Source organism: Pholcus phalangioides, unplaced genomic scaffold (genome assembly GCF_987345545.1).
Source record: "Pholcus phalangioides strain wild (caught in Gottingen) unplaced genomic scaffold, Ppha-v1.0 ptg000016l_1, whole genome shotgun sequence".
In the NCBI taxonomy this organism is placed as follows: domain Eukaryota; kingdom Metazoa; phylum Arthropoda; class Arachnida; order Araneae; family Pholcidae; genus Pholcus; species Pholcus phalangioides.
This window is the reverse complement of record NW_028301609.1, coordinates 9,944,476-9,958,520: the sequence shown is the minus strand read 5'-3', so window position 1 is coordinate 9,958,520 and position 14,045 is coordinate 9,944,476. Positions and strand designations below refer to the sequence as shown.

General features: G+C 42.8%; 1 protein-coding gene across 1 annotated transcript in view; it reads right to left on the bottom strand.

The window, feature by feature from the left end:
• LOC149075023 (Krueppel-like factor 7) overlaps positions 1–13,315 on the bottom strand; it is a 178,027-nt gene extending 164,712 nt beyond the window's left edge. The window contains exon 1 of the mRNA XM_089246042.1: positions 12,709–13,315. Within this exon, the coding sequence (XP_089102168.1) occupies positions 12,709–12,810 (102 nt within the window). The 5' untranslated portion in view covers positions 12,811–13,315. The remainder of the gene's footprint in view (positions 1–12,708) is intronic.
• Positions 13,316–14,045: the final 730 nt, after the last annotated feature.

The following is a 14,045-nucleotide window of genomic DNA, read 5'->3' as shown; positions in this document are numbered from 1 at the left end:
AAATACATTGTTGAGAATTTTGGACACAAAGAGAATTTTGGAAACAAATACATTGGTGAGAATTTCGGAAACAATTATTAGTTTTTAATCATGGTCAAAAATTATCAACAATGGCAGCAAGAATGTTGGATTAATATTTTTTATGGATATATTCAAACCGATAAGGCCAATTTTTAACTTTGGCCTGGAATTTGCCCCAACAGTGATACTCAAAGGGTACGCGTCGCCAAGTTTGTTCTCATCTCAACCAATGTTTTTTTACCTCCTGCTTGTCTAAGTTTCCGTTTGGTAATCATCCCTCTCAAATCATTTCCACAACGGATATATTTGTGTGTATGTCACACTGACCAACACCATTTTCTGGTTGGTCGAATTTAATTGTTCGATAAGAATATTATTGACCCATACTTTTAATAAAAAGTGTTGTACTTTATTTAAATTGCCTAAGGTGATAGACCGGAGTTGTGCTCGGTTTGAATGAATGAAAATATGTTCTTTATTCGAACCGGAGATGTGACATTAATCAGAACTGAATACGGTATAATAAAACGGGAATTACGAGATTTTATTCATTTAATGTTGAATTTTGTCAGTGTATTTTTGTCGATAATTTCGGAAATAAAATATATAATTGCGATGAACCAAAATCATTGTTGATCATTTGTTCAGAAACAAAAATCATTGTTGAAATGGGAATTTCGGAAACAAAAATTGTTGCAATGGGGATTTCGAAAACAAATTCATTGCTGATAATTTCGGAAACAAATTCAATGCTGATAATTTCGGAAACAAATTCAATGCTGATAATTTCGGAAACAAATTCATTGTTGAGAACTTCGGAAACAAAACAATTTTTGGTCACGATTTAAAAACTAATAATCACCAACAATGACATCAAGAATGTTAGATTACCATGCTATGAACCCCGATAGTGTCAATAATTTTTTCTGGTCAGAAGAATTTCTCCCATCAGTGGTACTCAAATTGTAAGTCACCAGCATTTGTCCATCACGAATGGTGATTTCTGTGTTTGTTTAGTGATTTGAAGTGGTTATTTTGTAGACCAGTGGGTCTACCTCACCTCCAGGGGGTTTTGCGAAATAATCAAAAATGGCGAGAAAACGAGTAGAGCAATAAAAAAATACAAAACAGTGGTTTTCATTCAATGTAAAAGGGGGCAACGCATGCTTCTTATACGTTATACGTTTATATAAGGATGCACAGAGTTCCCACAAATTTGTAAGAAAAGTAAGAACTCCTGAATACTTCTTGTGAGAGGGAGGGGGCTAATACTTCTTGTATGCTCTTTTGAAGTTTTCGCACCCAAAACGCATATTTAGGCGTATAAACACTTTCTCGAATTTTTAGTGGAACGTACTCCTCCTACGCATACGGGGGGGGGGGGAGCACGTCTCGGAGATTGGGAAAGAGGTACGCAATCTTCCTTCGCATTTCTAAGAGTAAGCTTCTCACGAATATCTAGAGAGCACGAATGTCTCCTGCATATTTGCATGACTAGGTGCCCTTCTTGCGAATTCCTACAGAAAGAGCTGTGGTCTATTTCTATGGATAAGGGGGGATTCACATCTCGAGGCACAGCAAACAATTCTTCAACATAAAACCGATGAACGCATTCATATCTAGCATATCGTGACTGCGCAGGCGTAGACAGGCATGTTCAAGAAGTTTGTCGTGTCTGACACGGCACGGTGGATGTCAGTAGATGTAAATCCACACGTTAAAGTTATGGCCGTAGTCATCGCGAAAGAGTTTAAACTACAATCGCAGGTTAAAGGATTGTTGGTGAATACGGCCGTTACTAATTTATAAGGAGAGCAAATGTCTCCTGCATAATTCTAGGAGTGAAAATGCCACGTACGGATTTCTACGGAAAAGGCACAAGTCTCTTGCATTTCACTAAGAGAATATGTACTCTTCTTACAAACATCTGCAGAAAGGGCGAACGTCTTCCGCACATTTCTAGGAGTACGTACGCTTGTTACGAACTTCTTCGGCGAGGACAAACGTCTCTTGCGCATTTTTACGGATACGTCCGCTTCTTACGATTTACTACTATCTTGAGAGCCACGAATAAACTATGACCAATACAAGGAAGCCACGTGTTGCTAAAAAATCTGAGAACCACTACCTTACATAATAGTTCTTTCTAGATTGCCACTTCTCCGAAATTCCCCATTTTCTGGCGGCCCTCTCTTTCTCAATCAGCACATCCCAATACCAAGTTCGACGAGCCTGTCCGTTGCCATGTATCGAATAACATAACGCACGAATGAAGCCTTCAAAAAAAAAAATAATAATCGCATGAGGAAGGGTCTACAAGTCATCAGTTTATTAAGACTTTTTTAATCAGCATTAAATAAACATCCCGTGGGTTATTGAGTTGCGTCGTCGTCTTACCAACTGATACAGTTTCTTTTGGTTTTAATATTAAGGTCAATATCGCTCTTTCTTAAGGGCTCCAATCAAGCGAGAAAAAGACGAAGACATTATTATCATCATCATCACTATCATTTCCTGTCCTGAGAGAAAGTTGAAAGAAAACAAAAATGGCGATCATGTGAACTGGTTTTATTTATTTTTTTTTACTATTTTTCTTCCTATTTGACCTTCCGAGGTCTCGTAATAAATAGCAAAAAAAAAGCAACGCACGCGTAATAAATAAAAATAAAATTGTATGTGGTGTGGACCACGTGACTTATTAGAACCAGCAACTGAATGTGAACTAATACGTCATTGACCGTGGTGTCATTTTTTTTTTTCCTTCTCTTTATCGCCAGTGGAGTATGATAATAATAATGATGATGCTTTGGCTCATTACACAAATGCCATGTGAATGGGACCCCCCCCCCTTTTTTTTTTATTATAATTTTATGGCTGGTTAATGAATCGCTCGTTTCGGAGCTACTCGTGGGAGCGTTTTTTTTTTTATTTTAGAATTTGGACTCGTGTTATCTCTTCTCTCGGATGATACGAGTTATAAATATGCGTGTGTGTGAAGCCGTTTTTTCCTCTTTTTTTTTTTCAAACTTCCGTTGCATTGCAAGGTGCATCTTACACGATCGACGTTTGCACAACCGTAGATGAGCCCTTGAACTGATGTGATGTCAGTATAGAAAAAAAAATGAAACGACCGTGATGAATAATGCCCACGGCCGTGTGTATCAACGGTGTGGGAAAATCAAGAAAAAGCTCTGGGGGCTCCAACCCAGTCATGGATTCCGGAGGGGGGGTGTCGATGATGGCGAGCGTTCTGACCCCCCTCGAGTGTTTGTAAGCAAAAATTACTATCAACTACCTATGTGATGCACAGTGCGTTAAGTTTAAAATCCTACCGCACCATATACAAGGGCTTGACAAATCCCTAGCGCCAGGTTGCCATGGCGACAATAAAATCGGTATTGCCGCCGAAAATGTTCTATGGTTTGTTAAATAAGACTAAGAATGACACAAAGTTTTGATTTCAGAATGACGTGCCTCGTAATATGTACAGCGGGTCAAAATAAGTCTGGAAAAGTAAAAAAAAAAATTATTTAGAAGGAATTTTTTTTCCATTTGTCAAGTCCTGCCACATACAACGCTCTTCAAGTGTTTATGTGGCAGTACTATGCAAATGAGAAAAAAACGTTATGTGTTAGGGGTCATTCAAGTATTACGTCAGCATCGAGGTTGGGGGGGGGGGGGGTTTCGGATTTGCTGACTTTTGATGACAAGGGGAAGGTGGGTTTGAAGGTTTCTTACGTCATCAACCACCCCCTTTTGAAGATATGAAATATTCAAAGCTGCTGGAGACGGAAATTTTGCTGACGGGGAGGAGGGGTCAGTGTTTTGCTGACAAGGAGAGAGGGGTCAAAAATGGCTGAAAATCTGATCACGTAATACTTGAATGGCCCATTATGTGGTACAGTGCTTTCTTTTCAAAATAGTTTTGAAAAGAAAGCACCGTATTAAGCCACAGATATACGACGGAGACGATTTGATCGTTAAAACTCGTAGGTCCTATACCAGGGGTCTTCAACCTTTCTCGGGTCACGAGCAGTGCCTATACTTATCAAACAAAGAACACCACTTATGGTAAGAGGGTACTCATTCTTTAGGAGAGGGCAGGCTTAGCTCATTGGATTGAAACGTGTCACGGGCGACTCAAGTACTCGACAGCCACTTCAGTGATCTGTGAATGTGCCGCGAGTCACATAAATGATCTGGAACTGTGCGGTGGGTCACCAACGTGATAGGGATATGTAATCGTAACTCTTGAATGCATTTTTTACAGGGTATTTTAATTGAAAAGTTGATCAAGTGATCGCGAGCACAAAATCTCGCATGAGAATTGAGCACTTTTTGATGCTTCAGGGATCACATTGAACATTGAAGGACCGGTCGTTTCGCTTTCTCATAGCAAATAACAAATCCAGAAATTTTCTGGAAAACCACGGGGCAGCCGAATATGGTGAGTCTGTCCTCTAAAATACGGGTACTGCGGCGGTGCTGTCGACAAGTTGGCGTTAATGCGTAAATGTTGGCGCTCCTAATATCATAAATCTGCCAACATTTACGCACTCACGCCAACAGCACCGCCACAGGTATACTCGATGCTCGGGCACATTAGGTGCAGTCTTACGGCATGCCTACCCGGGCACGGCCCGGGGGCCTCAAGCGAAAAGGGGGCCTCACAAAAATCCGATCTCATTGAGATTTTCGAAAATTTGCCTGGTAGGGCCTCAGAAAAATCATTTGGCCCGGGGGCCCATGATGCTCAAGACGGCCGTGGGCACATTTCGGACCAGGTCTGTGCAGAATTACTGGGAGATTCAATAGTTGTAAAAAGCCAGCTAAATAATTCTAACTTCTGTGCACTGCCAATACCTTCTAGAGAGAAGGTACCTTCTGCTCTAGAAGGTATTGGCACTGCGCACATACACCATGACCTTTTTTTATTTTCCTTTCTTCCTCTTCCACGCTCGAAGGAAGCCCTCTTAAGAACACCGGTTACTAGATGGGCCAGACTAGCCCACGACCAGATTGTACAGACTCCGCCGCAAAAGTGTTCAACGTTTAGGAGAGCGTCTTTATTGGTTTGAAAACATGCCGCGGGTCACTTGAGTGATTTGAAAATGAACTGCGGGTAACTTGAGCGATGTAGAACTGCACCACGGGGCACTTAAGTGCTATGTAATTGTGTCGTAGTTTACTCAGGTGATCTACAAATATGCCGCTTAGTTAATTTAAAAAAAAATTATGTTTAAGGTCGTAGGCCACATTCAACCATTGGTTGAGCATGTATTATAAGGCACCATCACGATTGATTGAGGCCCATGCATTGAGACAGCTCTTCCCATGTCTTAAATCTCGACTTAAGACATGGGGCAACGGATCTTCATCCTCATCGATCCCTTATATTCAACAAATTTTTCTTCCGGAGAAAGTCTGCGCTTCCGAAACATCTCAATTCCAGAGCTTGAATGAATTACCACCAGAGACTCGATTTGGCGATAAATCTACGGAAATTGCTTATAACACGTAAAAATTAAGAAAACAAAACGAGAGAGAGAGAAGCGCCTTGAAGAAAACCGGCGGCGGAGTTCAAAGGAGAGAAAGGATGACGCGTAGCAGCACCAAAGGTAAAAGTCTTGTTGGCACCGCGCCAGAAAGGATGCCGGGGATCAAGTCTGCCGCTGCCTAACGTTAAAGAACGGTTGTTTTTTTTTTCACGGATTTTTCCCGCTCAAGAAATGGATTTTCTTCGTCCCCTCCACCATTTTCTAAGAATAGCAACACCGGCGGAGAAGAATCAATGTCTCGCCGTAGCGCTAATAAGACGGACGCTCTTTTAAAACTAAGAAAAGCGATGACTGACCTTGTTCGAGACCACGTTTTTTTTTTTTTTTTAAGTAATAAACATTTGGGCCTATGACCACCCCCCAATTGATAATCTGTGAATGTTTATTAGAACTTTTCGGAGATACTCCTCAATGCGTAGGAGTCGTATCAAAACACTAAAAAAATCATTTTTCAGGTGCCGTAACAGAGCTGACAGATCACCGGGTAACACCCAGATGGATGGGAGTGGTGATCCATTTCCCCCACAAAATAAGGGCGGTGACGAACCACATTGATACCAGCACCATCTTATTAAATAACGTTTCTGGTCTGGAAAGTATCCCATATTTCCCCCCTCCCCCACCCGAAGGTGAAATTATACGTCCAATAAAAGGGAGTATTCAACATCACGGACTGGTTGGGTCTCTGGCCTGAGCTTGATTTTAGCAAAGAAAACCGGGGCTTTCGCCCTGCCTATACAAGCTTCAAATTGGAAAAATATTCGGCAAGTTTTACTTTAGGGCCCCAAAGCAGAATGTGCCGAAATGTGCGACGTACGTCGCAGAACAATCTGCAAGAATTTTAAGTATAGTGTAGAAAAACGGTGGTATATACGAATTTTTACCGCAGAACATTTTCAGTTAGCTGAGGGCTCGTTGCAGAACATCGCAAAACATTCTGCTTTGGGGCTTTATGGGGCCCCGGAATGAGGCCAAAATGGGACTGGCTATATGTATGGGACAACGTGGTTTTAAATTTCCTGTAACAATTGAAATAAAACTCATATTTCTGGACAGGGCCGGTTCTGGGCATTTTCCAAGTGTAAGCGAATAATATTTTGGTGCCCCCACCTCAATCGATCTCTAACGTTCCCCTCCTCAGCTGGGGCCTTCAGCGACAGCGTAGTTCGCAGGATTCAAGATCCGGCTTCTTGGATCGACATCTAATCTTGCTAGTTTCAAAAATATTGTTATTAGAAGAACATCGTTGCGAAATTCAAACACATCGCTGATTAGTACATAAATATCCCAGAATTTCCCTGTTGGTGATCCGTAGAACCATCGAGTTTCTGTAGGCATACGACTTTACAAACTCCGGGCACATTGCTGTAGTCATTTACTGCATTTACAAGTTGGGTTTGAAAAGAAAGCGCCATCTATCGGTGGCCGCATAAAGCATATTAGTGAAATCATCTTTATTCTTCTCCCCGTTCGAACCTGGACGGCAAACTTCACGGTGGCGGACGAGCATCTTAAAGGGGGTGAATTCGTCCTCTGAAGTCCAGTGCTCGGGCACCAGATCTACCTGCTCTTCCCTAGTTGCGGCCCTGTATATAGAGCAATGATGCTCAACATTTTCAAGAGTGCCCCTCCGGCTGAAGTTTTCTAGAAATGTGCCGAGCGGGTTACGAGTGATCTGAAACTGCGCCGTAGATCACCCGACAGATCTGGAACTGCGTCGAAAGTCACTTTAAATGATCTGGATCTGTGAAATGCCGCGGGCAGCTTGAGTCATATGGAAACCACGCGGATCACTTGAGTGATATGGAACTTCACTGAGGGGGGCCGATTACGTTCTCTGCATCTGAGTCACAGCAGAATCCCGCAATGCGGAGTAACCGCCAACTAAACGGTACTTAATAAAAACGAATTAGTTCATTTTTACAAAATTAGGTTTGAGGTCGAACGCCGCCACTTATTTGGCAGACGGCTCAGCCACGTAAGTGATCTATAGATGTGTGCCACGGGCCACTTCAATGATACGTAAATATGTTTAGGGTCACTTAAGGAATGTGGAACTGCACCACATTTTTTTAAGTGATGTGGAACTTCCGGGCCGCAACTAGATGCTTGGTCAGACGAGACAAGCAGGCATTTTGGCGCCCCCTTATAATGTTGAAGGAGATATAAAAGGATGAAATTTTCGCCCTCTCTGGTCCGGCACTCTGGGCACAAGACCCGCCTGCTCCTTCTCCCCCCCCCCCAGTTGTGGCCCTCTGAACTTGGTCGCGGGTCACAATGATCTGTAAATATGCCGCAGGTCACGAATGGTGAGGAACTGCACCACGGGCCGCTTAAAACATTCTAAACCTGTCACGGGCCAGTTAGGTACTCTGAAACTCTGTCGCGGGTCACGCAATGGCATGTAAATATGCCTCGAGTCACTTAACTGGTGTGAATTTGCACCAGGTCACTGAAGTGATCTGAAAATGTGTCACGGGTCACTCAAGCGACCTGTAATTGCGCTACACGATTCATTTTCACAAAATTAAGTTTGGGGTCGCGGGGCCACATCAGAACTCCGAGGGCCAGCCACATTTGGCCATCGGGCTATATGTTGAGCATTTTTGGAATACGCCCACTGGTGTAAGAAAGGGAGTTTTGGTATTCAAACCCACCCAGAAAATACTGCCCGATTTCACAGAGTTACTTCAAGCTAGTCTCTGCGTATAAATTATCATTTTTGGGGGGGGGGCACTTCACACACCTCTGGGTCACAATGACCGTACTGTAAATCAAGTGGTTCCTGCACCAACCAAAGCGGATTGCTATAAAAGGGGTCATTCAAGTATTACGTCAGCATCGAGGGGATTTCGGATTTGCTGACTTTTGATGACAAGGGGGAGGGGTTTAAAGGTTGCTTACGTCATCAACCACCCCTTTTTGATGATATGAAATATTCTAAACTGCTGACGAAATTTTGCTGACCGTGACCGTGGGGGGGTGTCAGTGTTTTGCTTACTTTTGCTGACAAGGCGGAGGGGGGAGGGGTCAAGAATGGCTGAAAATCTGCTTACGTAATACTTGAATGGCCCCCAAAGCTAAAAATATGCGTCTCTCCCCTTCCCTCCCCCAACAACACAACCACCACCTTCAACTGATGTTCGAACCGACACGGGAGCACAAAACTATTCCGCGTGATATCAATTCACGGAATAAACGGCCAAAATCAATAACGGATTCAGGATCCAAACAGGGAACAAAAACCATCGATCCAACACGAATGTAGAAGAAAAAAAAAAATATTCGATTATAAAAAAGGAAATGTGATTATTATACTTGTGATGTTTGGTGACTCATTTCCCGTCTGTGTGTGTGTGTGTCTAAGCATATGGATAGATATGCAATACCCAAATAATATCGACGCGTATCGAATTCAGAATCAACATTCGTTCGCGTGTATATTCAGTTACATGTACAGCAGGAGGAAGAACAAAAAATGACGCTTCAAAGAAAAGATGTTTTCCCCGTTCGTGGTCATGGAAAAAATATCACGTGACCATTGTTGCAACAGTTAAATTACAACAATCACTGCCGTCGGAAAACTAATATTCTTACGATAAGACTTTACATGTAAATTCGTTATTGAGTGGAAATAAAATTTATTTTAAAAAATCCGCCAATACACAGTCTCGAGGGGGTGGTTGGTCTCAACGAATAGACTCCGTGCTGATGAAGGGGCGTGGATCTAGAAGAATATCGATAATTCTGTGGTGTTTGGTCAGAGCATGATACCTCCAGAAAATGGCTTTTTGATCTAAAAGCAAGTCTTGCTAATTATAAATTAGAAGTGAGATAAATGCACAAATACATGCGCACGGCTAAACAACATGCTGGTATTTCCATTGCTATTTATGTTGTATGATTTGTTTTTTGATTTTTATACGGCAATGCTTATACAGTCGAATCCCGTTATAATGAACTCCAAGAGAACGAAGAAATCGCTTCGTTATAGCGAAATTTCGTTATAAAGGGGAATTCCAAGTCTTCGCATTGTTTCTGTATAAATTTATCTGGGGGATTACCAGGGCCGTTTTAACAGTATCATGGGCTCCCGAGGACAATCGATTTTTCTGAGGCCCTACCAAACAAATTCTCGAAAATTTCAACCGGATCTCACTTTTGTGAGAGCCCTCTTCGCGTGAGCCATGTCTGAAAACGGCACTGGGGATTACCAAAAGTTTTCGTTAAAACGAGATTTTCGCTGAAATCTCGAGGGGGGGGGGTCCCACATTAACTGACCTTGTAAGACGTCCCAAAGCCATTCTCCGATCCATTCCTGGCATCGTTGGTGCAATTAAAATGGCCCTACACATGCCAAGAACGTTAGGGTCACACTCGTCACGCATGCGGATACCGTATTGAGCAGGTAACTCGAGTCTCAACGGCATTCCGATCAAAGAAAAAATTCGATATACGTCCCGAAGGTCGTCTTGGCGAGCTGGCTCATACGAGGATCCTAGGTGCATGGAGCAGCCAACCCCTCGTTTCATCAAACCATATCAATTACTTTATTGGAAGTCGGGGTGTGGGAGTATGGGAATCGGGGAAGACTATCCCACTTGTAAGTAGTACCAGAGCCATTCGACGATCCATTTCACTCTTTCCAAGGACCCTGGATGCTATCGATAAACAACTCTAAAACATACCAAGAACATTAGCGTCCCTCTCATCTATCGTGTGGATACCGAATCGAGCTGGTAACTAACTCTAATCTCAACGGCATCCCGATCACTCCATACAAACGTTACCAAAGACAAACGCTTTCGATCAGCGATATCCAGAACAGATACAAATTCGATACGCATGCTAAGGAGCCGTATAAAATCTTGGGGGTCTGGGTCAACACGGGCAGGACTCTGGGAAAAAGCAGGATGAATGTCAGATCACATATCACCTTTTACTTTTAATGAGAATAGCCTACTGTAGGTGTGTAAATCGATTCGGGCTGGTAAATAAAACCGTTTTGGGAAGGAGGCCGTAAGGGCATTGCTTCACTCGTCCGGTGCAGGTGGTATTAAAACGTCCCTAGGCATTCCAAAAATAAGACAATTCTCATCAAGCATGTGGATACCAAATTAGCCTGTAACTTCAGTCTCGACGACGCTAAGACGCATACACGATCAATCAGCCATTCTTAGTACGGGGGGGGGGGAATTCAGTACATAAGCTTATTACAATACATATACCCAGGGCTAACCAAAATTTACCAACACATGAGATTCACCACTGAGCTCCTCGACCCCAAAAGGGTCCCATGAATCTTCCTATCAATTATTTGTGCTTCTTTCATTGGGAGATGTACATTGTGTGGTGAAGCTGGTATCCCAATTATTTGCCCACTGTAAATTTACTTAGAGGAGCTCGCCAAAGATCTAAGCCTAAGGGGCAAGGTTCCAGGATGTTGAAGATACCGAACCAGGCGCCGGTAACTCAAGTCTCAATGACGTTCCGATCACCAGTTTTTACACAACCGCGATCGATCAGCCATTCTCAAAAAAAATGTCAATTAACCAAAATTAACTAACCGGGGTTGACCAAAAATTTTTCCACCCGTGGGGATGAAGGGGGGTGTTTCACCACCGACCCCAAAAACGACAGGCCTATGAAATAGTATCACATCAATCAATCATTTGTACTTCAACTACTGAAGCGTGTAAATAACACTGGTACTTATATACCAGGAGTTCCCAATTTATTTTCACTGTAAAATTTACTTTAACGGAGCCCGTCGAGGATCTGAGCTTGTGGGAGCTCCGGGATGGGGGGGGGGGCGCATGTGAAGATATCCAAGAGCCTTTGAGCACTCCCATCAAGCATGTGAATACCGAACCGGGTGCCGGTAACTTGAGTCTCAATGGCGTTCCGATCACCGGCTTTGACACAGCCGCGATAGATCAACCATTCTCAGCACGGAAATAAAAAAAAAAATGTTAATATGTATACCCAGGGCTAACCAAAATTTCCCACCCGTGGGGGGGGGGGGTCACCAGCGGGTTTGACCAGACCCGTCTTTTCAACTGTTCAATTTTTTCCACGTGGGGGGGGGGGGGAGCAAAGAACATGTACTCAATTATGTGTGTGTATATACATATTTCACCTTTGCTGGTCCCTTTTTATTGTAAAGCCGCGGGAGAGGGGACTACTTCCCCCCCCCCCCCCCATAAATGACGGGCTTAGGTTTGACCGCAAAGATGTGTACACTACCAGTCAGTTCCTAATTTAAATTACACTGCAAATTCACTGCAGAGAAAACCGCCAACGATCTCAGCTTGGGGGGGGGGGGGGAGGAAGGCTGCTTCCAAACTAGGTGGTTGGAATGTGCAGTGCCGTCTTAACGCAAGAGCACACCCTTACACGGCCCAGGGGCATCAAATGAAGAGGGGGAGCCTCTCGAAAATATGGTTAAAATTTTCGAGAGTAAGCTTGTAAATTGGTAGACATATTTCTGACAAGATAGGGGTCTCAAAAAAATCACTTTGCACGGGGGGGGGGGGGGGGAGCATGCTCTTGAGACATTCATGGGTATGTGAAGATACCCGAGAACACCAGGAGCACTCACGTCAAACATGAGGGTACCGAACCGGACGCCGGTAACTCAAGTCTCGGCGGCGTTCCGATCAGTGGCTTTGACACAACCGCAATCGATCAGCCATACTCCAAAAAACTTGCAATACTTTATGCCGAAGGCAACCGAAATTTCCGGCTCGTGGGTGCGGGGAGGGCCCTAACGGGGTTTGACTCCAAATGATCCCATGAATCATCATATCAATTATTCGTACTTCAATTACCAAAATTGTGTGAATAAGACTGGTACTACCAGGGGTTCTCAATTACTGCAGATTAGCCCGCAAACGCGATCTCAACCCAGAGGGCCCGGCTCCGGGATGTTGAGGGGACATGTTAAGATATCATATCCGAGAAGCTCAAGAGCGCTCCCATCAAACATGCGGATACCGAACTCGTCTCAACGGCATTCTTCCGATCACCAGCTTTTGACAGCCGCGATCGATCATTTTTAAAATTTTTTTTTAACGGTGGGGGAGGGGTTATCTATTAATTAATTATATACATAAAATTACTGACTCACCTGCTGCCACTTGTCCTCTAAAGACGGCTGAGAGCTATAATACCCTGTTTCGTGGACGGACTGTAACTCACTGAAAATACTTTCGCTCGGGTATATATCCATGATGAGTGACAGAATAATTGATGACGATGACTGAACAAAAACAAAAACAAAAAAAATTAAGAAAAATACTCTTTTTCTTCTTTTCTTCTCTTTCTCTAGATGAAATATTCAAATTTCGATATATACGGGGAAAGGGGGGGGTCCTTTTTCTTTTTTCCTACGTAAAAATTGCACCTGTCAATAAAGTAGAATCAGCACAAATCCAAGTTAACATCTCTGGACGTTGTTGTTGGAATAGTAATAGTTGAAGAGGATAATAACGGCTGTTGAAGAAGAGTGATTGTTGAACATGATGAGCAACAACAAAAGAAGAGGATGCAGGGCGAGAAATAATAGAGGGGGAAAAAAACAACAATGTGAAAAAAAACCGGGGGGAAAAATAGGAATTATGACTTTTTTCCGAAAAAACTTCAAAGTGCTTAAAAAAAGAAATGATTTTCGACAGAGAGCGCTCGAAACTCACGACTTATCAATAGCCGGTACCTGTTACAACTGCCGGGAAGATCGGCTCGTACGAGCGTTTCGTTTCGCGCCTTCGGAGAGGCCAATAGCTTCGAATTATCCCGCCAAGGGATCTGATCGGAACTCGCCAAAAAAAAAAAATAATCCAATGAATTATCCTAATAAAATAATAATAATAATTTTTTTCGTTCTGAAATTTAATTTCCTTAGCTAATTTTTTTCGTCAATTTTTTAATCTAAAATGTAAATGGTGTAATTAATATTCCAATTACATTAAATATTCCTAATGCCAAATGGAGTTTGGCGAGTCTTTGTGCGCGTTAACCGCCGTTGTGTGTGACCTTGATACTGTATAAAAAAAAAAACAGCGCGCCAATTTATTCTTCTTTTCCTTCCCTCCGTTTTTCGTAAGTGTGTTTTAATACTTCAATATCCGAGATGTAATGATCCCCTACGTATAAGAGTTGCGTTTGTGTGTGGAATTTAATGTGTTCGATCGGCTATGTTGAAATGATGTTGTAGGCTGTTCTTGACGAGTTAGGGACCTCTAACGTGTGTTTGTGGCCCCTTTTTGAATTCTCCAAGAAATTGTTTCGTGCTATAAGACACCGAATCGAGGAGGAAAGAAACAAATACTAGCAAGAATTTTTTAAAAAATTGAAGGATGAATTTTTTTTTCAATGATTCTGGGACCCATTTTGTCTCGGGGGGGGGGGGGCCCGCTGAGACGCCACTTCACGTTCCGCGGTCCTTTTTTTTTTTTTAATTGTCCC